The sequence below is a fragment of the Nyctibius grandis genome, chromosome 4 (assembly GCF_013368605.1).
Source record: "Nyctibius grandis isolate bNycGra1 chromosome 4, bNycGra1.pri, whole genome shotgun sequence".
NCBI lineage: Eukaryota > Metazoa > Chordata > Aves > Nyctibiiformes > Nyctibiidae > Nyctibius > Nyctibius grandis.
This window is the reverse complement of record NC_090661.1, coordinates 48,858,239-48,883,541: the sequence shown is the minus strand read 5'-3', so window position 1 is coordinate 48,883,541 and position 25,303 is coordinate 48,858,239. Positions and strand designations below refer to the sequence as shown.

General features: G+C 41.8%; 1 protein-coding gene across 21 annotated transcripts in view; it reads right to left on the bottom strand.

Moving 5' to 3' along the window:
- The window catches only part of NRXN3 (neurexin 3), a 1,063,598-nt gene that overhangs the window by 734,439 nt on the left and 303,856 nt on the right, over positions 1–25,303 (bottom strand). For 19 of the 21 annotated variants that reach the window (XM_068400267.1, XM_068400270.1, XM_068400271.1 and 16 more), the window contains 2 exons: positions 11,730–11,933; positions 4,819–4,845 (listed from right to left, as the gene is read on the bottom strand). In XM_068400267.1, the coding sequence (XP_068256368.1) occupies positions 4,819–4,845; positions 11,730–11,933 (231 nt within the window). The remainder of the gene's footprint in view (positions 1–4,818; positions 4,846–11,729; positions 11,934–25,303) is intronic. The other 2 variants (XM_068400283.1, XM_068400289.1) reach the window with 1 other exon arrangement.

Sequence of the window (25,303 nt, the reverse complement as noted above, 5' to 3'; positions counted from 1 at the left end):
GAAAACTATCCCTGTCTGGACTGATATGAAGTGGGGTCACTGAGAAAGGAATAAGGAAATTAAAGGACTAGATACCTTTGGAAAAATGAAGAAAAAAATCAGACCACCAGCTATTATGACACAAACTATAAAACTGTCACAACAACTTTAACTTTCTTTAAAGGGAACTATGTATTTCAATAAACAGTTTACAGGAGATGGACCAAAGAGCTACTCTTCTTTAGGAAATGCTATTTAGAAACTCAGAATATATGTATGCAAAAATATAAGGATATTTAGACTATCCCTATTTTCCCCATAAATCCAGCCAACAAAATTGTGCTATCCATTTTGTCTGCATTATGTTGAGGAATCATTCAATGCACCTTCACACGGTGTATTTTGGGATCCTGATCCTGCTTTTGGTTGTCCTGATTTTGCACTCAGAGGAAAAGAGAGTTACTACCCAGTTACATCTGCGTAAGCAACAGCACTGTTGGGTCCTTCTAAATTCAAACTCTGTCACTGTGCAGAAACAAGTAAGATCAGTTTAGGTATCTTCAAGAGTGAAAGGAGAGGATGAGTTGAATATTAAAATAAATACAGACAAAGTAAAAAAAAAGTTCCTATCTCAGGAAATGATGTCAGTCTTCCATTTCAGAACTGTGAGATATAACAGTGATGAGAAACAAAGAGAGGGTAAGAAGAAATGAAATGATGGAAAACAGTATTTTGCATCAGATATATGACAACCCAAAGATATGCAAGCAAAAAAAGGCAATCCTTTCAATGAAAATTAAGAGAAAGTATATTGAAAATTAAAGGCTTACCTGGGACAATACACTAAACTCCTCTCAAATAGCATGAGCTTCAGTGCTTACTGTGGTAGGCTTTTTAACCTAAAATTCCACAAGACCCCAAAAGTACAGCTCTGTTTACCTTTAAAACCATGCACCAAGTCCCTTCTATTCAGTTAGCAATGGTGACTGCTTGACCTGAAACTCTTCAACTGATTGGGAATCCCTTTTGTCAAGTTAATTTAAAACACTTCTGCTCATTTCAACAGAACCTGGCAGACCCATCTGTATGTGGATAACTCCCTCTGCACAAGCAAGTATCAGTGTGCCTGCAAGCACAGTTACAGTGGTATTTGGTCTGCTCCTGCCTAACCATATTTTATTCATGCAAAAGCATAGAGTTTTTCATCAATCAGTTCCCAGCAGGTTCCCTTCTAGAAAGCAAGACAGATGACCCGAGTCATTGCAACGGGCAGCAACAAAACAAGGTGTTGGAGGGACTAGGAGTAGGGTTCTTCATTTTCAGCAAAGTATCATAAGAAATAAATTAGCAAAATCCAAAATCTTTTAAAATAAATAAATACAAACCTTCAGAGGAAGACTATTTAAAAATTCAACAGGCTCAACTATTAAAAATGCATGGAAGCAAAATGATTCAAGATGTTTTGATGCTTATGGGGAAACTAGCAAAAGCACTGGATTCAGACTGTCTTCCCACTGCTCTGACTATAGGATTCTTTTTTCCCTCTTTTTCTTTTTTGAATGTTTCTCCCAATTACTGATAGATTTTGATTTGCATGAAAACCAGACCATTGCTCCTTGCTACTAAAGCTGATTTCCCACCTGAAGATAGTCTTCCATAGCTAAGCCTTTAACAGCCAGCTGTCATCAAAAGTTGAAGATGATGACAATAACATCAGATTGTTGTCCAGTACCAGAAGAAATGATATGGATGCTCAGATGACACGCATCAACAAGAACTATGGTGCAAGTGTTTAGATAGAGTTACAGGTGGCTAAGCAGCAAGAGCATATGAACTCTTAGGAAGCAAAAGATCCTGATTTTATGCAAACGTCCTCAGCACTGCTGTGTAAAAATTGGCAATCTCAGCTAGCAGATTCAAGACACTTTTTCCTATTACTCACTCAATCTTGAAATACAGTGTTAAAACTTCGAAGAGCAAAAGGAATTACAGAATCACAGAATGGTTAGGGTTGGAAGGGACCTCTGGAGATCATCTAGCCCAACCCCCCGCCAAAGCAGGTTCACCTAGAGCATGTTGCACAGGGTTGCATCCAGGCGGGTTTTGAATATCTCCAGAGAAGGAAACTCCACAACCTCCCTGGGCAGCCTGTTCCAGTGCTCTGTCACCCTCAAAGTAAAGAAGTTTTTCCTCATATTGAGATGGAACTTCCCATGTTTCAGTTTGTGCCCATTGCCCCTTGTCCTATCGCTGGGCACCACTGAGAAGAGTCTGGCCCCAATCTCTTGATAACCCCACTAAGGTATTTGTAAGCATTGATAAGATCCCCCCTCAGTCTTCTCTTCTCCAGGCTAAACAGATGTAGCTCCTTCAGCCTCTCCTCCTAAGAGAGATGCTCCAGTCCTCTGATCATCTTTGTAGCCCACCGCTGGACTCTCTCTAGCAGTTCCCTTTCTTGAACTGGGGGGCCCAGAACCACACACAGTACTCTAGGTGTGGCCTCACTAGGGTAGTGTAGAGGGGCAGGATAACTTCCCTTGACCTGCTGGCCACACCCTTCCTAATGCACCCCAGGATACCATTGGCCTTCTTGGCCACGAGGGCACATTGTTGGCTCATGGTGAACTTCTTGTCCACCAGATCTACCAGGTCCTTCTCTGCAGAGCTGCCTTCCAGCAGGTCAACCCCCAGCCTGTACTGGTGCACGGGGTTATTCCTCCCTAGGTGCAGGACCCTACACTTGCCTTTGCTGAACTTCATTAGGTTCCCCTGCGCCCAGCTCTCCAGCCTGTCCAAGTCTCGCTGAATGGCATCACAGCCTTCTGGTGTATTGGCCACTCCTCCCAGTTTTGTACCATCAGCAAACTTGCTGAGGGTACACTCTGTCCCTTCGTCCAGGTCACTGATGAATAAGTTAAACAGGACTGGACCCAGTACTGACCCCTGATGAACACCACTAGCTACAGGCCTCCAACTAGACTCGGCACCACTGAGCACAACCCTCTGAGCTCTGCCATTCAGACAGCTCTCAATCCACCTTTCTGTCCACTCATCTAACCCACACTTCCTGAGCTTTCCTATGAGGATGTTGTGGGAGACACTGTCAAAAGCCTTGCTGAAGTCAAGGTAGACAACATCCACTTCTCTCCCCTCATCTACCCAGCCAGTTATGCCATCATAGAAGGCCATCAGATTGGTCAAGCATGATTTCCCCTTGGTGAATCCATGTTGACTACTCCTGATAACCTTCTTTTCCTCCCCAATTCCTCCTCCCAATTCAACAAGAGCCGTCAAGCTTGAAGTCATACAGGACTAATCCCACATAGCCCTACAACAGAGCTGAAGAAGGCTGGAGTTCTCAGTGTTGTGAACTCATGATCAAGTTCCTACAGCCTATCAGGGCTCACAGCTGGAATAATCACACATCAGCCCATGCTTTGGCTTGTCCCTGGCTACAGGCTCCCAGGGACCACTTCCCATGATGAAGAAACTAATTGCTTCCACTTCCCTGCAAAGTAGGATCTCAATCAGCTGGCAGTTGGTCACTGGGGAAAGCTGATCTATTATCTGCTTATGTGTGCATTTTTTTTTTCTATTTGCAACCACAGAGAACCTTTTACATTTTGCAAATATTCTATATGGGGGAAAAAAAACAAACAACTGCTGTCTGCTGTCTAATAGTACAAACCTACTCTAGGTCCAAAACTATGGCAAAGCTTTACAGTAAGATCCTCTTGGTGCTGCTACAATTGGCTCTGCTACTTGAAAGCCCTATGTTTGCTTTTGGGGCTGCAACATACTTCTTTCCACCTTCCTGCTAGCTTGGATGGGGCTCACTGGTGAGCAAAAAGACCACAGCCTCTAGAAAACACATCGTCCATCGTTGCCTTTTAATCCATTATAGCATTTCCAAAGTGATGTTTAGCCTTCCATAAATCTTTCCACATAAAATCTAACACAGAGGATGTGCCAGTTCAGGAATTTGGTTTCAAGTGAGATAAGCCTCAAAGCTCACTTGAGAGCTAAACAGTTCCATTCTTTGGGAAGTGCTGTTTACTTTGAGGCCTACATAAACTCCAACCAGCTCTTTGAAGTAGAACAGAAAAGATTTTGTTTGCCTAAGTAGTCTAAAATTGGATATGATCTTTTAGTATTATTTTTCACAGAGATCTTATAAGCCATCTCTTCCCTACTTCTAAAGACTGAAAGGGATCTTCAGTGACCCAAATATTCAGCTGGAATTTATTACAGAAACCTAGGAGTGGTAAATGCTATATAGAAGGTTATCCTGTAACTCTGATAATATACTCAAAATCTAAGATCTAATTTTTTCTTCTTCTATACCGAAATAAAAATGACTTCAAATAAATATCAGGTTGAGTTGTCACCGTTCCAAAATAAAGTGAGAGTTTGAGGTGAGTTGTTTTGTTTTGTTTTTTAACATGCATGCCTTTTTTTGTAGTGGAGAAGTGCATACAGTACCTGCTGTTATTCTTATGTGGTTCTTTAAAAGTTTTCATAAAGACAACAGGTTACCAGCGAAATATAATATCAGCTCATCAGGTTCCTCAGGTGCTCTTCTGCAAAGCTAGGAAATAACAGTTCATCTCCTCCTTGGAGAAACCTAACACAAAATTTTCACGTACAATCACCGTAAGGTCTTCCCTCCTCCCCCCAGCTTCATATCCCACCCAACTCTTCAATTTCAGAAGATTTTTTTTATAAAGAAAAGAAAAAAAAAGAAAAGAAAAGAAAAACAGCTTATAAAACAGCAAAGAAAATAAAGTTATTTTAATATATATAGAAAGAGAACAAAATGAAACTTGAGGGAAAACTTACTGGCGTTACAGTTTATCCTGATACAGTCTAGATGGGGAAAAATAAATGAAAGATGAAATTGCATCCTTCAAGGTAACAGCTGCAGACATCCAAAAACAATCAGTCCACCCTTCCGGGGACAGACACACGCAAAGAGATGTGGCCATTTTATACTTATATACATTCTGTAGAAGTTCAGGAGTGGGTGTATATGTACAGTATATTCTACATAAATATCTGTTACATAAATATATATATACACACATATATATACACATATGTATAGAGAGATATACCAATATACATATATATCCACAGGTTGACACAGAAAGCTATTTTCTTTTTATAAACATATGCATCTAAGAGTATCTTCTACTCCAGACCATGAACTGATGTGAATTACAATAAAAAAATTGATAATTAAGGCACAAAAAATCTACCTCAAAATGCAAGTTATACTCCAGTGTCATTTCGCTTTTTAAAGCACTTTAGCAATTTCCCCAAGAAGCTTGAAGCTCAAAGTCAACCTTTACACTTGTTTTCTTTTGAATTACTTCATATTGTTATTGCATAAATACACCATCTGTCCAACACAGAATACCTGTAAAATCAGCCTATGAGATTTGTTGGTGCAATATTTAACCCTTTCCAGCTCTCCCAAAGACAGACCCTCTTCTCAATCCCCCAATGCCAGCCCAGAAAACTCTTTAATATGTGCACAGACACTTTTGACACTGTCCATTCAGGTGAGGAAAGGGTTAATATACTGCCCATTTGTGTCCTATCATAAAATGGCCACTTGCAAACAGCTAACCGCACGAACGCCCAGCCCAGATTTCAGCTAGTTCCAGAGGTTGGGAATACTTTGGTTTTGCTTGGCAGGGGGAATAGGGATTTCTTTCAAAGGTCCCCAGGCCTGCCAGTTCCTCAGAGCCCAGTCTCATCTTGCTGTCTGAACGCTAAGACTGAATGAGATGCTCATAACGTTCAGGAAGAAGATGAAATGGGCAGTGAAGTGGCAGATCTGGTAACCTTTGCTGGCCCTGCTTTATTCAGAGGTTACAGGCAAGGGAGGGACAAAGAGGGGTAACATGGACAGAAAAATAGACTTACACTTGTGGAATCTAATAAATGGTAACTGAGCAGTCCGCACAAAGAAAACAAGTTGAGGCAGGAGAGCCTGAGCTGGAGGGCTTCTGAGCATTGCTTCTCTGAATTGACACACTAAGCATAATGTGTAAGTAGGCACATGACCCATAAGAGGATCTTTCGCTTATAAATGCCTACTTACAGCCTTGTGAACATCCATTGCTGTGGTGTCTGACATGGGTGAGAGCTATCATACCAGTGCTACTACGTATCTTGGGCGATGCTGACCTTCTCTCAGGAAATAAGGCCAGGAATAATAGCACCATGCTACTGGACACCCTGTCCGGACAACTAAAGCTTTGACCAGCAGGGACAGTCATATTTATTACAGAGATATGGCTCAGCAAGAAAGATTATACAGAATGGCAGAGAAATATAATGCAGTTTGCTGCTTAACTGGAGCAATTTTATGTTTACTCACATAGATGTAGGAAAATTATTTCAGTAGGTGAAAGTAAGTGCAGTTCTTAAAAAAATGAAAGAGGGGAAAGAATAACAGTCTATAAATTAAGAGCTGTAATGAGCAGGGATATACCAATCAGAAGCAGCATAGCCAGAGAGAGTCTGTTTTCAAGCAGAACTTCTCTTGAGAAAATCTGGGTTTGGTTTTGTGCGATTAGGTTTGTCATGTGTCGTCAACCGCAACAGAAAAGTGGGAGCAAACAGCCCTGGAGCAATTGGTACGATCACCATACAGTGGTGGCTATATCCCTTATAGGAGTCGGGTGGGGTAAGGGGAGCTCTGAAGTACATGCTGGGGAACTTCCCTCTATAACCTGATGGAGAGTGAGAGCAAGAGAGACTCACAAGTCTCACTGCAAGCAAGTGAGATCAAGAGAGTTGTTACAGCTGGAACAACAGGGGAATTTCTTATGGGCTAAGCAGTAAGTATGCTGGAAGGGGAAACATGGCTGGTCCTCAGCAACATTCATCAAAGTTAGAAACTAAAACCGTTGTTGTGTTAGTGATGTCTGCAGAGAAGTTTTGCGTTTTTAATTTTTTGCAGCAATACCGAAATAACTACGTGGCCCAGGGCTTACCCTCAGGCTGAGTCATTGACTGCTCCAGGTGAAAGGACTGATGTTTCAAACTGAAAACCAGTGTAGCCCTTATCCTGGCTGCTAGATTTCTATTTTAAATGAGAGACCAGGACACTGAGGGGGTTGCCCTGACAATTACCATGGCGCTATTAGATTTCCAGACTCTGTGAGCGTGAAGGCTCTGCAATGCCTTGCAATTGGGTGCCAGGCAGAAATGCCCAAGCGCACTCCAGAAGAACCAGCTCCCGAATCAGACTTAGTCCAGCTGGGTCAGCGGGGATCCCGCATGGCAGCTAAGCGAGTGCATCTGCCTGTGCTGCTACACCACCAGCACCACCATACTCGCCACACTACCTTCAAAGAACAAGCACAGGTTTTTTTGTTCATTTCCTTAGTTCTGAGCCTTGCCTAAAGCAACAAAAAAAATTTCCAATCATGAATACATAAAGCTGTTTTATCCCTCTTACATCAGTTTTTACAAAGGAAAAAAATACCTATTTTCCTCTAAACTAGTACAACACTACAAATCAAAAGCAGAGGATGTTCCCCCTGGCACTAAGGTGCAGGTTTAGCCTGGTCTTTGTGCTCCAAACAGCAGCAGCTGGGGAATTCAGGAATAATTTTTAAAAACTGCTTGGGATTCCCCCTGCACAGTACCAGGGCAATATGACTTCTCATCTGGGGCGCTCAGCCCTGTTATCAGCTTCTGCCAATGAGATTTGCTTTATTTAGGTACAGCTGCATTCCTAACTCAAAAGAGGTTTTCCCTTGCTTTAGGTTTTGAAGATAAGTATGCCTAAACAGCTGTAAATCCAGTCACCTGCCAGTTCAGCAATTGGATGAGGAATCTGGAGGACAGCAGTAAAGTGAAAACACAGTCTGTAACTGCATGGGGAGCAGGATGAGCTGGGAAGACCTTTTACAGTTACTTTATTTCATTATTATTCCTAATGTAAACCAGAAGCTTGTTCCTTAGTGCTCAGATAGAAGGTTTTCCAGAGTACATCACCTGGAAAATGGGCCAAAGACCCTCTCTTTGCAAAAGGTTAAATAGCTCCGCTGCAATTAGCTAACACTACAGATTCATTGTTTGAATGGAGATATCTTTAGTAGCAGACAGAAGTCTCTGTGAATTAGGCCTGTGTTTCTTACCATTTGTATCTTTGTGCCTGAAAATAGTGATATTTATTTGACATTGCTAAGGCCCCAGGCTGCTTTTTCCTTGAATCAGGAAAGAAAGTCACCTTTGCTGTATGAGGTTAAAGTGTTCCTTTTGATAAGCATCTACATGTGGTTATGGAAGAGCACTTTAAGGCAAGACTAGGACAAGAAAGATAATCGGGGCCTGACTGTTTCTAAGCTCACTCTAAGTTATTTACGATGAGGAAAACAGATGAGGTCCTGTGCACACTCTTACCCCATGTCATAGTGTGGCTCCTTGCCTCTCTCCTGCTTGCATGAAGTCAGGCTGTGCACCCACCTGTAACTGGCAGGTGACAAATATTTTTGCACGTCTATGACAAAAAAAAAAAATCAAGGGCCTTTGTATGTACTGATTATAGAAAATAAATTTATTAATGAGAAACAGGGTGAATGGGCATACACTTGCACGTCTGAGTGTGTGATTAGCACAAAAGGAAATTTGGCAAAGTTCACATACACTTAAAAAAGAAAAATAGAAAATGTGCCTGCTCTGTTTGTATGTAGGAATGAAAAAATAAACTCTGCATTTTGGAGAGGCAAAGATGTCTTTGACACCCTTGAGGAGATATCTTAGGAAAAGATAGGTGAGAGGGATGATTACACTTCCTTACAAGAGAACTGAGTCACATTAACAGGAGGCAGGAAGTATTTATTGTAGTCACCAGTGATGTGAAGGTAAACCAGGCCAGGAAGAAAAAAAGATCTGAAATATTCTTTAATAAAAGTCAGTGACACTATAACCCTCCCACTTACCAATGGGAGGAAAACCATGAAGGTAGATCTCCCTATTGGACCAGCCATCTCTTCCCTTTCTGCATATCTTCTCAGCATCAGAAATTATTCCCAAGCATGTCCCAAGCCATGATTTGCTTAATTTTTCTCTCTCTCTCCTTCTACTCTAGACCCATTTCTTCAGAGTCCTTCTCAACAGAAGTGAGATCTGTATCACATTTGGACTTCTAATGTTCACACAACAAACACTCAAACTACTGTGAGACATGCTGTCAACATGCAGATTGCAGTGCCTCGGGCACCCACACAGGAAAGGTCTGAAACAACTTCCTTGCCCCTCTTTCTTAGACAATTATTCATCACTGCTCTTCCTTTCCGTCCCACCTTCTACAGCAAGCACCCAGCCTCCCATGCCCACCCGTGCCTGCTGTACGATGTATCTATTCCCTGTTTGGTTTGGACACTGAGTGCTGAGGAGGTGAGTGGGATATGCCAGCCCCTGCAGGCTGCTCTGTACGCTTTGTTCTCAGGGCTGTTTGCTGTGCGGGCCGCAGGCTTCAGGCCTTTGAAGGGTTGAATACCATCTTTTGATTTACCATGGCTGATGGGGTATGGGAAAGCTTTACAACTGAAATATGCAGAAGAGTTAAAAAAAAGAAAAAAAAAGAAAAAAAAACCATAGGAATACCTTAATAACCACACAAATGATAATAAGTAATCAAATGGAATAGATCAAAGAAGAGAAGAAAGAGACAGCTCTTAGTAATAGTATTAAATGACTTACAAGAAAAGCACAACTAAGTAACTCACCACTCAAAACAGTCTTTGTTTACACACATCTGTCATGGGTTAGACACTCGAGGGGATGCTGACATGTGGCTAGTCAGCAGTGAGCATACTCAAGTCTTCAATACTTCAAGGTGGTGTTGACGACTGTTTCTCACTGGTAAGGGGGTTTTGGCAGGGTCAGATAAGATTTGGATCTCGTTTGTGACATTTTAGCTATGAACACTCTCCTTAAAGAGTTAGATGTGACTTACAGTAAGCAACTGAAAATGAATGGCTCTGGTAAAGTCATTCCTCCTCAAATTCTGTTTCTTCAACAGCAAGATAACTTTGCCGTTTTAATAGAAGGAAAGTCCTGTTTCAAGGAATATATCTGACAGCTTTATAAATCTGAAGAGAGGAGAGGTGAAGCTCAATCCAGGGCCCAACAGTCTAAACTACCCTTCTGTTGAGTCAGGCATAGAAGGAGAGAGCTGACAGGTTTCCACTGATGCAGCCTGTAGTCATTTTTGGGGGAAGATTCAACCTCACAAAAGTTTCCAGCAGAAAAGCTGGCAAATCTGGCAAACACATTGCTTCAATCCCTGCAACTACACAAAAATAGCTTTCAGTTAACACAGTTTGGTTCACAGATTTTGTCCCTGTATTAAACCATCAATGACACATCTCTTTCTAAACATGTGTAGACCATTTGTCAATTCTTTAGCCACTTCTTTTAGATACCAGATACTAAGAGTTGAATAGTCCACCTCTAGGCTAGGTGATGGTAACAGACTCTAGCAAGTATTAAAAGTGACCAGTGCCAATCAGGCACACAATACTGACAGGCCCTGAGGGAAAATATTGTCTACTAGGATGATACAAAGAAAACTGGAAAGGAAAGAGTAAGCTGTAAGAAATTATAAGTATATTCAGGGTAATCTAAATATACCCTCCTCATATTCACATAGAGTCTAAGTCTATGAGGCCCTGAACACCCAAAAGGAGCAATTCCCTCTATTCTAGGGGGTCTTAGAATTTTGAAAGCTGACACAAGCTTTCACAGACCATGCACACATCTTCATCTAGAGTACCCAACATATTAGAAGAGGTTTAACATTTCACACTACCATGACAGTTTTGCCTCTTTGACTCAGATCTCTTAGTTGTATTCTTGGATTCACATGAAGTAACAAGCTGCATCACTGAAAAGTGAAAGCAAGCTTCAACTTGCGTATTTACATTCTTTCAAAAGGCTATTAGTCATTCAGTACAACACTTAAAGACTGGCAAGAAAATTGATTGAGGCTAATCTAATAGCACATTCACTCCCAAATTTTTATTTCATTGTTGTTGTTGGACTTGTTTCTAATTGTCTTTTTTTTTTATTATTTTCTAGGAAAGTGTAAGTCCAAGGAGACAGAACACAACCCTTTGGGATGGGGGCGATGCACTTTTATTATTGTTGCCTTCATCTTAATAAAGACACAATTAAAACAACCCAGGCTTTTTTACTAGAGATAAAGAGCCCTAAAGGCTGAAATGTACAGCATTTTGAAAATATAAATAATTAGCAAATTAGTAAAATAGACCAAGTTATATCAAACACTGCCAAATTCTGTAAAGGGCATAGGGATTCACAGGACTTCTGCTTGCCACCATATCCATTTTGCTTCCCTCCCACATTTGCTTTTGACTGTTTTGAGTGATGCTGGATGAATGAGGGATGTAACTGATCAAAAGATGGACCAAGCAGCATGTCTCACACAGAGCTCACCAGTCCCAGAGCAAGAAAGGAAACTTAAAAACTTAAAGACTTAAAAACCAACACTGTCCATAACGAAGAACTGACAGCAAATCTTCATGCAGCAATGCAGAAGAGAATTTCTCTCCGCAAGAGAATATCATTGTGAAGGTCTCAGCAGTTATTTTAGAAATCAATCCAATCAAACCAAAAGAAATTAAACAAAATGATTTAAAAAAACCACTAATCACAAGCCCAAACTAATAGTGAAGGGGCAGTGGAAGATTTCTATACTATACCTAAATTGACCATAAGTTTGACACGGCCTCCATCCAGCTCCAGGCGCAGAGTGTCAGCAGAGTCTCGTGAGGTGGTTGCCATCAACAGCCCATAAGCACGCTGGGACATGAAACGGAAGGACACGTCTTCTGCTTCTGTATGCATGACCATAGGCATGATGATCTTCATGTACATGCTGCCATCATAGCTCAAAATAGAGGCCTCTGCAAGGAATCAGCAAACAATTGCATTAGTCCATTAGTCCAGCCTTCCCTAGCACTAGCTGTAATGACTGCTTTAAATAATGCATACACCACTTCTACTAGAGCATTTAGTCTGGCCTTTGAAGGCTCAGAGTTCCTATTTCTGATACCCTTAAGAGCTGTTGCTTATTTAGAGAGGAATTTCATTCCATTGCTAGCACTTTAAAGAAAAACAACAACTGTATGAAGCAAGTTTCCTAACAGGTCTTTTCTACATCAGATTTGTGCTCGTTTGTGATTTTATATTTTTCCCCTCCTTACTAACAACTAATGTTAGTGAAGCTCTGCTGACACAACCGATGGCACTGCAATAAAAATGAAGAAAGAAACAAAACAAACTCCATTGCAAGTTTAAGTGTCATTCAAACACAGGAAAAGTCAGGAGATAGAGGCACAATGAAAGCCAGGAGGAGGAAAAAGAAAAAAACAGCAAGGAAAGAAATTATATTTTTCTATCATTTGTGACATTGTCAAAGAAAATGTGAAGTTCAGCGGAGGAAAGAAGTTATAGTACTTAACATTCTCTATTTGTTCCGGGTCTTGCCTGCAGAAACTGATATTCTTCTCTAAGGGGGTAGAATTAAAGTCTTGTGATAGAACTGCAGCAACCACTACAGCATGGCAATCATTGTTTCAGTCCAGGAATATGCTCCAAAGTATTTTTATCCACAAAATTTAGAAATCTACATAAATATATTAATGTATGAATCAGAGCGTCCCTTCTCCCCACAGCCAACCCCTACCAAAGGCAAAGCTGTAGAAATTGCTCCATGTAGGACTTCTACCAAAACTACATATAAAAATCCCAGAGGTTAAAAAAAAAAAGCTAGTTCAGCTCCCTAGGCATGTGGAAGGATTGCCCTGTAAAGCACTCTTACCAGTGCCTCATCCAGTTTAGCTACAGTTTCTCAAATGGTTGGAATTCTCACCAGGCACCCCACACACACCCCAGAAAGCTAACACTCCATCTAATTTAACCAACTGCAACTACACGTATTTGAAATCTAGATGCTCTCCTTATATTTCACCCCTTTGTCCCATATTTCCCAGCCAGACTACTCATGCTGACAGGAGCAGAACTTCTAGGGGGAAACAGCAAGCTTGGCAGAGCCAATCCTTACATCCTCTCAACACCTATATATTATATGCTAGAGCAGCGTAGATGGATGGGAAACTGAGGAACAGTCACATGTCCATGCTGGAAAGGACCCATGGCTGGCTCCACAATGGCCAGTAACAGAACCGCAGTGTGTAATAAATATGTAAATAAGGTGATAAATAAGAATAAAAGTATCAAGCTGATACAGTGACAGAGGAGATGTGTATATGGTTACAAAATGTTTGGTGGGGATCACTGTGGTTGTGCTGGTGCAGCGACCCACAGCACTAATAGCTGGCATGTAGCACCTCTCTGGCCATAGGACACACAAACCCATTAAGGAGAAAACTTTTCTGGGAGCACTATTAAAATAAGATGGCTGTGAACAGCATTCCTATTCACCAGTTTTCTTAGCTGCTCTCCCCACACACTGTCATGGTCTGTACAGACAAATCTCTCTACACGCAACACCCACTCAGCCATACATACGCCTTCTGGGTACCAGCTGTCAGTGCTGCCCCGGGGACTCACATCTTCGCTTGGTCAAGAAACAGAGACGGAAAGAAAGCTTCTTTTTCAAGGTGGGGGAATGGTTTCTTCTTTTCAAAGCACAATTCTCTTCCCCCTCACGTCCGCACCTCTTACTTGCCACCCACAGCTGCAAGCTGGAACTAAATGTACTGTATATTATACATACACTCAAAGGCAATGCATATGTACACACAAACCCTCCTTGCTCTCTTCCCTCTCTCTCTCTGTGGATTGTATTAGAAAATGCAGTCAAGCATGAAATGGCTCTTTTGACGCCTTCAGCTCAGATGTGCCTTGCATGAAACAGTTGCTTGCCCTAGCGCCTGAATAGCTACGAGAAAGGAGTTGGAGGATATCAGGACGACGAGTGGGAGTAGCTGACACAAGCGTCCCAGCTCTGCTGCTTCCTTCTCCACAGCGCCATGTGTTAGGTGCTTTGGAAACATGAGTTTGTCTGCAGACACTAGAAGACAACAAATGGAAGCATGGTAATAATGAGTCTCTTCCCTTCAAAAAGAATTCATGTCCTTCAGCACCACTGATCGCATTGCCAGAAAATTACTCTCCTTAGACAAGAAATCCCAATCATTATTATTGCACTTATGTAAGAAGGACCTGAAGAACACCCAGAATTGCTGAAGATGGCACAAAAATCTAGACAGTGTTTCAACTGACATCCCACAGTAGCCTAAATCGTGTATTACTGTCCCTTCTCTGGCCAGTTTGCTACAAACAGGGAGCGATGAATCCTTGTAACAATTATGCAGATAAAATTAAATAGCCTGAAATAGTTGCAACAGCCTCTGCACAACCATAGGAGATGAGTTTCTGTTTCTGTTCTTGTGTGTGCCCTATGCTGCCCTGAGCCTGGCCCAGCTCAGACCGCCTATGTACTTGACATCTTTTAAAAATAAAGAGATTGAATTCATTCTCACCTTGCAAGTCTTCACCACCTGGAGTATCTGGGAGCTTTGTCAGCACATCTCCTTGCAAGCAGACCATTCCCTCCAGCTACGAAAATACCCCTTCAGAGGAGGGTATTGCCTAGTAGCAGTCATACAAATAAAGCCTATCTCCTTGTTCTGACAGTCCGCAAAACTCGAGAAAGGCATGTTACAGCTGAGCAACACACACAGCAAATCTGCTCAGGGTTGAATGTAACCTGGCAACAACTAGGTGACCTCAGCCTCCTAGGCACCTGTGCTGGCGACTTCTGCCTGAATACAGGCATCCATTCAATTGTCCTTGGCCATGTGCAGCAATGGGACTGTAATGCTTTTGTCCAGCACCATAAATATAGGCAGCAGCACAGTTACCCGAGTTTAAAATACGTGCACATTCCTTCCATGCTTCTACTTTCAGGGTAGCTATTATCCTCGGATGTCTCACAGAGACATGCATAGGAGCAATGCATGAAGCCACGTTTCAGAGACCCACAAATCTGAGCACAAAAAAAGATCCAAAGCAGCATTTATTTGCGATCCCAAAGCCAGAAGCTTCATTGCCATTAGCTTGGAGATGGGAAGAGGAAGAAACCAGGTGCTGATTCAAAACTGCCCTGACATAATGCCAGAGATCTGTGAAAATCAATATGTTATTAGGAGCGATTAGCTTCCCAGTCTTGTGCTCTGAGACCCTGACAACTTTAATTTTACACGAGCATCCAAAGGAGCAATTCACTGCTGCTTCCCCACCAGGCTCTGCATAAACCTCCTGAGGAGATGGCAACAGGTATATTCTTAGAACACAGACAGAAAAAATATTTAAGAATTCTTCATGCTCTTTCTCCTGCTTTCTAACCTTTCTCTTGTATTAATCTCCATTCTTTGCCCCTTTCCTTTCTTCTCCTTTTTAGTTTTTCTGTAGTCTCCTGTTCTTCCCTGTGGTCTCTTTCTTCTGCCTCCCAGACTACAATATAGCTTTCTTTCTGAAATTTCCAGAAAGTTGACAGTGCAAAAAGAAGAAAAAAATATCCTCCTTTCACGAAAAGTTTGGCTGAAGTCACCGACGACAGCAGTTAAGGGCACATGACGTATTCCCCCTAGCTACGTTTGCGAGAGTCAGCTATCGCCACCTGCTCCCACCGAGCAGGACTTCCAGAAACAAATGTCACCAACTGGAGAGGCACAAGACACCTGGCAAGGAGCAAGTGTGAAAAACAGGTACACCAGTTCAAAACTATGGGGGGAATATAGACCAAACACTTCCCCCTTCTTGCAAAAATTCAAATATCCTTAAAGAAAAAGTGCCAAAGCTTTGTATCCACAAAACAGATAAAACATTCCTGTAGGCATTACACAACACATCTCTTTCCTTCTCATATCCACTAGCAGACACATGGCCACAAATAAAAACAGCCCTGATTTTCTGAAAATCAAAATTACACTTTAAACAGACAACCAAAAAAAAAAAAAAACCACCAAACCTCACACATCAAACAGAACAAAAAAAGGCCTAAAAAAATCCTCATTCCTGTCCAAGTCTATTCCATACAGATGAGTTTCAACAGCAGAAGTCTGTCGAGTAATTTGGGGAGCCCAAATGTAAGAAGCTCTGAATTTAAGAGTGCTCCTTGGGGAGAACTCAGACTGAAATCTGACTAAGACTGAGGAGATAATGCTCCTTCTTTGGTGGAAAAAAGGTCATGGGAACTTTAAGTGCTGACAAGCGGTTACAACCTTGCACGTCATCCAGCAGGATGGGAGCCGGGAGCTGCGGGGCTCCCAGGGCAGGGCCCTCACTGCCAGGGCTGTCCCACACACCCGAGGAGGTGACGGTGACAGACCTGCAGATGGTGGACAGGTCCAACCAAGAGCCCAGGAAACATCATGGTGATGAAGCAGGTCCAGGGTCAGGCCAGGAAGTCAATTCGCAGGCCAGGCCTAAAATCAGGTGCTGTGATTGCCAGGCAGGGCCACAGTGACATGGATGGGACATGGGCCTTGCTCGGCAGGGCCCGTGGGCAGGCAGGGCTGTAGGCAGCTGGAGACTAGCCCTGCTATGGCATCACTAGGGCAGGGGCTGATGGCTCCAGGGGACTGACACGGGGTCCCGGGCTGTGGGCAGGCTGGGGGAACCCCATGGGCCGGACAGGGCCTGTCAGTGCCCTAAGGGCCCTGGCAGTGTGGAGCCAGCAGGACCGTGCTCTGGCACTGCTCCTCGCTGACCCAGAAGAAAAAGTCCATTTTTACTAAATGCACTACGACACCTTTTGCAGCAAATTGGATTTTCCCCGGATGTCTCCCATCTAGGTGCCACTGGACCTCACCCTACTCAGCCTGCCAAATAGGAAAGAGCAGCTCGAAGGGATGTAAATGTAATACACTAGCACTGAGAGGGACAACAACAGAGAACACAAAATCATCCTTAAATAACTGCCTAAAGAGAACCATTACATTAGAAATAAGAATGGGTTTTATTAGTCTAGCAAAATACCCTGCAAATAATATCACTAATCAGCCACTGATAACTTCATTGTCCTGGTAAGAACAAAGCTATTCTGCTTTAAAGATTTCAGCCTGACAAGATGTCAATAGCATTATCATCAGTTGTTATGCACTGTAAATTCATGAAGATAAAACAGTTAAAATCTTGGACACATACAACCACAGAATTGTAAAGAACTTGGACTGGTTTTGTCAGTGCTTAATCTCCCTCACAGACCAAAGTACTTTTGCAACATCAATTTCAATTTTTTTTTGCTTCAAATTAAGGCGATGCCTTCCTTCCCTACTCCCAGTGGGTACAGAGCTGCTTTATGAAAGGACCTTCATATCCTGAAGCTCAGAATACCGTTACCCCAGCTCCCTCACTCTGTTCTAGACTAAGTAAACCCCTTTCATTCAACTTTTCCTGGCTTTCATTTTCTAAAACTTGCCTCTTCTGCTTCTCACCTCTGGCTTCTCTCTGTTTTATATACTACTTTCTTAAATTCAAATGCTCCAATTTGAATAGCGTACATGAATTAAGACCAAATGGGCACTAAAAGTAGAATAATTACATAAGACACTCTTATCAGTACAACGTGTACAAAATATTTCCAAATGAGCAGCAAATGAGAGAGATAATAGAGCTAGCTTCAAGGCATTCATCACATTTTCAGGGGCGCAAGAATACTGGTGGAGCGGTAGTAATAATTGTCACTTATAAGGCCGCTGCTATAGACAAAAATTGCTAGCAGATGTTTACATAGGCCAGATGACATCCAGATGAACATTTTCAAACACATTTTTTCAAAACCTTGCAAAATTTATTTCATAATATTATTTAAAACATTCCATTACTTTTAACATACATTTAAGTCTGAAAATAGCCCAGAAGTGTGGGTTGGTTCATATAAAATAAGAAATTCCTGAAGAACACCTGAAGTGCAAACCACACCTATTTATTTCTCTAGAAAGTCAGAACAGAATAAATACCCTGTTCACTGTTTCCCTTTCCATACGACTGTCTCCTCCCTGTTCCAGTGTCTTATATATTTCCTATCCCTTTCCTTTGTGGTTTTTCCAAACACAAGCAGAAACATCACATTACTGCAGAAAAAAATATTGCATAAGTATCCACAACATGGAAGACATACAAAAATCTAGGCAAAGGCGGCAAACTAAGAGCCCCAAGCAACACATCTGTATGGAAGTGCAGGGTTCAGTGCAAGTACTATAATGTCCTTTCTCAGACAAAAAAAAAAAAATATTGGCTTGATTCATAAAGTTTAGACATCGAAATGACACTGGTTATGAACAGAAACAATTCTGATTTTTTTTTCAGAACTACACTTTTTTTTTTCTGAATCCAAAATTAACACCTTGCTTTTCTAGTTCAACATTATAAGGAGGTTATACAATACCAAAATCCTGTAAACCGGTCCTGAGAATTTTCAGGTCAAAGGGGGTGAAATCTCAAGGAACTAGTTAAAACTGTGAAGCTTCCACCATTGTAGGGAAAATCGCACCAGATTTTTTTACTTATCTACAACAAAAGCTTCGACAGAGACTTTCTAAAATTTTAAACCGAGCTAGAGAAGGCATATCAGGATCCAGGATCCCAAGTCTCCTTCCATTAACAAACCTCACAAGCCTTTGCACTCCGGATTCTTGCTTTGTTTAACCTCTGTAATGAACCAACTCTCCAGCTCCCAAGCCTAACCTGTGGCTACCCTACAAACAAGTATGTACCAGTTTCCATCAGCATCAGGCTTTGTACATGCTTCCTCTCCTCCTGTCATCACCACGCGCAAAGGAGGATAAGTTAATTAGGGGTGTTGTCAGGTGGAGAGTTAAGAAAAAAAAAGCAGCCTTTAATCCACAATGGAAGGTAAATGTTATCTAATAAACTGCATCTCCCTTCTTTGGGCTGTAATCATAAAGAACTGGGCTAGGGAGGAGCTGTAAGAGCAGTGAGTAGCACAGTGGAAATATTTGCAGACAGAGGAAACTGTAGCTTGTAAATGTTATTACTAGCCCTGGGAGGTGATGAGCAAGGCTATATTCCCATACTGAAGCTTGGCAGAGATGCAGGGGAACCAAGAAGGAGCACATGGGCTCTTCAAACTTACTCCAAATGTCACTCTAACATTTACAGAGCTGTGTACAACTATTTGGGAAGAAGTCTCTGGCAAGAAGGCTAAAGGTAGAAAAAGAATTGCTCCTCAAAGCCAAGGGGTGTAGTGGGAAAGGCATGGGGAAATCTGCTACCAAGATGATAGTCTGAGAGTTTGCATTACATGGATGATACAGTTTAGAAAGTGGTGTGACTGCTGTTTAGTTCGAACATCTCTGAGTCCTCTTCATGGTACTGTCAAGCTGCATGAAGCATCCGATTACTGTCTTCTCAGTAGTGTTCACTAAGAAACGGGGATTACAGCGAAGATGGAGTCTGGCTCGTCTCAGAGGTGTACAGTGAAAAAAAGAGGCAGACGACACAATTTGCAGCAAGGGAAATACCAGAAAATTATAAGGAAAAAATTACACGAGGGTAGCCACACACTGCAATAGAAAGGCTGTAGAAACTCCACCCCTGGAAATTTTTAAAACTAAACTGGATAATGCCTTTAACAATCGATTCTGCTCTTGAAGTTGGCCCCACCTGGAGCAGGCAGTTGGGACAGAGACTTCCAGAGATCCCTTTCAAGAATGATTATTCCATGACAGGTGTCAGAATGCATTGATTTCACTGGATATTGCACCATTTCACAGACACCTGCAAGTTGCTACTGATCTGAGATGGAAAAGATTTTGTCTTGTCAGTTATGGCATTAACAGGAATGCTGCTTACAGCATGTTGTCAAGACTGAAGAAACAGAAGATTCAAAACTTTGCTCTCTTACAGGCACTGTATGTTCTTGGGCAAATTCTTTACTCCTGCTGAATCATCTCAGAACAATTACAGTTAGGAACTAAACATAATATGATACTACTAGACACATCCGACTGTTGTTCTTTCAGTCCTTTTCTCCCACAAGCCAGGATGGTCTCACTGAACTGGTGTGTCACACGCTGCCAACATCTCCCAGTGGCTGCTGATTCTCAGGTGAAAATTGAAAAGCTTCTAAGTGTGGCTCTCAGCAGTAAAATCTGCATTACTTCCCCAAATTTACAGGAGATGAGGGCTCTGCTATAAAATCCACAGATGTGGGAAAGCTACTAAAAAGGTAGTTATTACCAGCCTATCATCTTTGAAAAGCAAGGCTGTAATGTGAACTACACTCATGACCTTATGTAAAAGCACAACCCCCCCCATCTGTTCTGTTTTTTGAATACTGGAAAGAAAAACAGTAACTCATATTGCCTCTGGGTGTTGGTTTAAGGAAGGTTCACAGCATGGACCAGACAACCCTCAATTTCCTTTTTCTCATTTGACAGCCCCAAAACCCTGAACTTCATAAAGCCCTGGAAGAGGTGCTTTAACAGGAGAGGGAGAAGGGGGAAAACATGGGTCTACAAACTGTAGGGTAAACTTGTCCACAAAAATCACAGGTACATCATAGTGTTTTTGAAAAAGCAACAATTCTTCAACCCAGGAAATTTCTGATTTAGGAGGGGCCAGAAGTGAGAGACGAGAGACCGCCACGTTGAAAATAAGTAGGCAGAGGAGCTGGGTAACTATTTATAACTAATGTAAGGCAAGCAGCTTCGTGGAAATGGGAATATCACAACACTCACAAAGGCTGGCAAAGAGGTCATCTTTGGGGGAAGCCTGATACAACAGAGCAGGTAGCAATTAGGAGGGTAACAGCAGCATACATGCTGTGGAAAAATATAGGATAACACGTAATATGGGGTTTCAAACTACAACTTCTGAACCTAAAATATAAGATAAACTAAGCTGAGTTTATAATACTAACACCTGGGGGAAGGTCCTTTCAAAGCCTTTTCTTCTCCTATCACAGCGCTGCTGCTTTCCCTAAAAACATTGGCAAACCCACTAATCCCAGGGTGGTGCATGCCTGAGAGCAATGCTCAGACAGTGCAGCACAGACACTGCAGAAATTATGACACTGTTTTCCAGGCATCCCACAGGCTCTGTCCACTCCTAATGAAGTCATCAGCAGAGATGCAATCGCCAGGGCTGCTCATCCAGCTAATTGCAACCACTACCCAATTATTATAACCATGATAAAGAGGAAAAGAGAAGCAGAAACTAGTAGTTGGCATGGGATGGCAGTTGATATTGACAGGATCACGAAGACTGAAGCAAGAGATACATGTTCAAGCCTGTAAATTTCACTAGCAGATAAAAGAAATTAAGTCCTATTTTCAAGTAAAAGGCATTGCCTTTTGAAAACTATTGTCCTGCAGACCACATTCCACTGTACTACTCTGGGTACCTGTAAATAAATGTTGTTTATAAAAAAAGGAATTTCAGTTAAAAAAGGAAGAAAAAAAAAGAATTGACATAGGCATGTATGGTGCTTCTGTATTAATGATGACTCAAATTACCCATTGTTTAGACAATTAAAGGAATGTCCATGAGCTGTCCCTCTCTGACTCCGAACATGAGCAAGTGCAGTTTCTCTCTTACAAAATCAGTATCTCTTGGTAAGGACAGAGTTGGCAATTCACAGTCCAAGACACTGGTTATAATTATGCAAAATCATACAGTTATTAAACTCCTACAAGCCTATCTCAAATGTTGAAGGCTGTGGTGCAGGATCTTCTAAGTGCATAGACTAGCATTCAATGGATGGGTTTACACACAACAGCAGCCAGCCCAAACCCTCCATCCAAAACTCAAAGATTTATATTCATGGAGAAGAGATTTCCATTAATCTTTTTTTTTTCTCTGAGCTCCAAGAGCCTCCAATGATCTTGATGGGAATTGTAAAAGATAATAAAATCTACTTCTTGTGGAAGCTATGAAGGTTTAGTCAGTGTTGGCAACTTCTATGAGATCCTCCAAGTCAAAAGAACTGTAAATTATGACTGCAGCTGTGACCCTAAAACTTTCACATTCACCACTGTGCTTCCCATTTTGTTCACTTTGAAGTTCAGGGCAGCAGTCAGAATACAATGAAGAGTGTCATACTCCAAAAGCACCAGCCACTTATAGATAAGCTGTGAGAATGTACCCACATCCTGTATTGTTCTCTCTATACTAGACATAATGGAAAACTCTGAGTTAAGAGAGTCTTGATGGTGAATAACCTGCTATTTATCCTGTCTAAAGCACCTCTGTCCACTGTAATAAAGTCCAGAGGGACATTGACTCTCCAGATTGCTAGCGGCAAACCACATGTGATGTATTGTGTTACATGTCTGATCCATTACATTAAATTATGCGAGGTTAAATACAGCCCATCAGCGAAAAGGGCTTCCTCAGACCTGTAAATTGACTCAAACATAAAACTCAGTGTCTGCTTATCAGTGACCGCATCTCCTGCATGACATCACTTTCCATACAACTTCTTCACTTGATGCTAGGCAGCATACCTGCAGAATTAACTGCCTGGGAAGGAACTTCGCAATGAGTGGGCAGGTAATAAAAAGCTTCATTTCACCATGGTGTTCTCAGATTCTCCATGTTCCTGAACAACCTCTTTACATGCTAAACCTGGAAGTCACACAGACTAGTAGCAAGGAAGAACTGGTTCCCCCACTGCATCAGTATTAGCCCTCATACTGTTCAGAACAGCAGTAAGGATGATACAGTCAATATCCCTGCCCCAAGGGTGGGGTGAAGAATTCAAACATCAACCATTCATTCCTAAAGACCAGAGTTCAGAAGTACCTTAGAGGAAAATGGGAGTTTTGTAGTCTCAACCGAAAGATAGGTTTTTTCCACATCCTAAAATCGCTGTTTAGAATGACCTGGAGGGCTGCCTGTGCTCTGAGGAAGTCCAGGACAAGGGAAGGAATAAAGCTACCGATCACAAATATGACATGTTTGCTAACTTGGGTGGCAGACAGGAAGTTCAATCTCTAAGAACAGATTCTGACTTCTAATAAAAATTCAGGTGTTTGATAAAAAAGTTAACAGTCACAGCCTTAATGCTTTATACAGTGGAAAGAACTGTTTGCTTTCACCTAAAATGTCTGGAAGACATTTTAAGTGCAGGAGAGATGGAACTAGGAAAGTAAATTGCAAAAGACATCCCATTTAGCTGAGTGGGATCACAGGTAAGGTCACGACAGTTAATCACTATCTATTTGCTGAAAATCACCCATAAAGGTAATTAGATGCACAATTCTCTTAGAGCAATTAGCTCTTGTTGATGTGAATATGAAATAGGCACCTAGTAAGAGTTAACTCTGTTAACGAAGGGAAAGGAATGTATCAGAACAAAGAGAACATTCAAAGATGGAAGCCAAGGTAAATTTGAGGGATGGCCAGATGTTCAAATGTATGTTTGGAGACTGGAGAATACTTTCATATGTATTATTTGTCCAGACCTCTAAAGTATATCAGAGAAAGCGAGATTATTAGAACAGAGCCCAACACAATTTAACAACGCATGATAAAAGCAGATGGGAGCGTGGCTATCAGAATAACTTTGTATAAAGGCTGTGGCAAATCCATCACGAGGTTTTCCAGGCTCTGAGACAGCCTGACTAGAACTGGCCCTACCAGAAAATTCTGTTTACTTCAGATATGAAAATTTCTCTCTTCTGTCATTACACAAGCCCCAAAAAGGGGCAGGGGGAGAGAGTCTGACATTTTCTACTCTTTCAAATGGTATTTCTCTATAGTGATAAAAGTCATTAATCATCACCAATGAAAACGGGGGGGGGGGAGAAGTAATTACAACATCTGAAGGCATTCTTTCAGTTTTTCAACAACTGTTGCTCCAGTGATATCTAACTCCTCCTCTTGAGCTTTCTGCAGTCTACACCCCTCCTGCTTCTGCACCCATAGGAAATGGACAAGAAAGCCGGGCTGCAACGCAGCGTTCAGCTGCAGGGAGCTAACAAGGAGATAACAAGCAGTGAAAGCTCTGCAATAAAGACAGAGCAGTGGGGGAAGCCCACAGCTGTTAGGGCTGAAGCATGCTAGTGGAATCACATGTGAAACTGGTATCAAGCCTTCATGTCCCAGATGGCCCCTGATTCGGAAAATATTCATGACCCCATCCAGAAGCTGTCCCACAAGAGATGCAAAGCTAAATCAAAGCCAATATAAGGAAACAGAAGAACTTATAGTCTGGAGGTTTCTACGTTCTAGAGGATCCTGTACAATTTCATAAATTTATTTAGACAAAAATTATTTCATAACAACAGGAACTGTTTGAGCCCGAATGTAACAGCTGCCTATTGGGACACCTTCAGTTTTAAATTAAGTACATTGCAAAAAATAATCTAAAACCAGCTAGCTGTATGTACTTCACCTGTCAGATTTCCCTCTCCTACTGTCTGTGGCATCAGAATATGGCATTTCTTTTCCCCCCATCTTTCATATTTTGCTTTCTCCTGTTACTGTGCAAAAGGCCTATACAAAGAATAGCATAATCAACCAGCTACCTGCACAATGCAATAAGCAGAGCACATTAGATAATTCGTACCTGTAAAACAGATGCCAAATTTTGTGATATTTTTCAAAACTGTTCTCCTTCCAATTTCCAATGAACTTTGTAAAAAAATAAAACAGAATATGCCCAGTGCTGCCAAACACACAATACCATCATCTTCAATGGGAGTTGAGGGGCTGACTTGGCCTTAACAGCAATGTTATCATGTGAAAACAACATTCCGCATGATATTCAAGCAAAAAAGGGTTGTATCTAGTCACACTGCACCCCTTCTACTGGGAAACACACGGTTACACCTGCAGCCACTTGGTCTTCCATATAGCATATCGCTGCTTCTTTACATTGCATAAACACTCCTCCTGTGTCAGACAGACTGAATTTCACCTCCCCAAAGGGAGGAACACAACAGAAAAACATAGCCAAAGGAAGACAGGCAGAGCTCTCACTGTCCCAAACAGAAAGCCAAGCTCTGAGCAACTAGGAATATGACATCTATGGGGTTTGATCAACAGTACCAGTAACCAGGCAAAGTGAAATCTCTGTGTTATGCACCAGGCAGGTGTCATTTTACCACAAAAATTCTACAAAATGCAAACCTTTTCCATCATGTCTCAGTTGTTGTGTCTCAGCTTTGGCTTGGAAGTACTGTACTTTGAGAGGAAGAACTGCCTTTGAAGCTTGTTCAGTCCTCAGCTTTTCAGATGCAATGGGAGTACTTTTAAACTGATGCTGAGCAAAAAA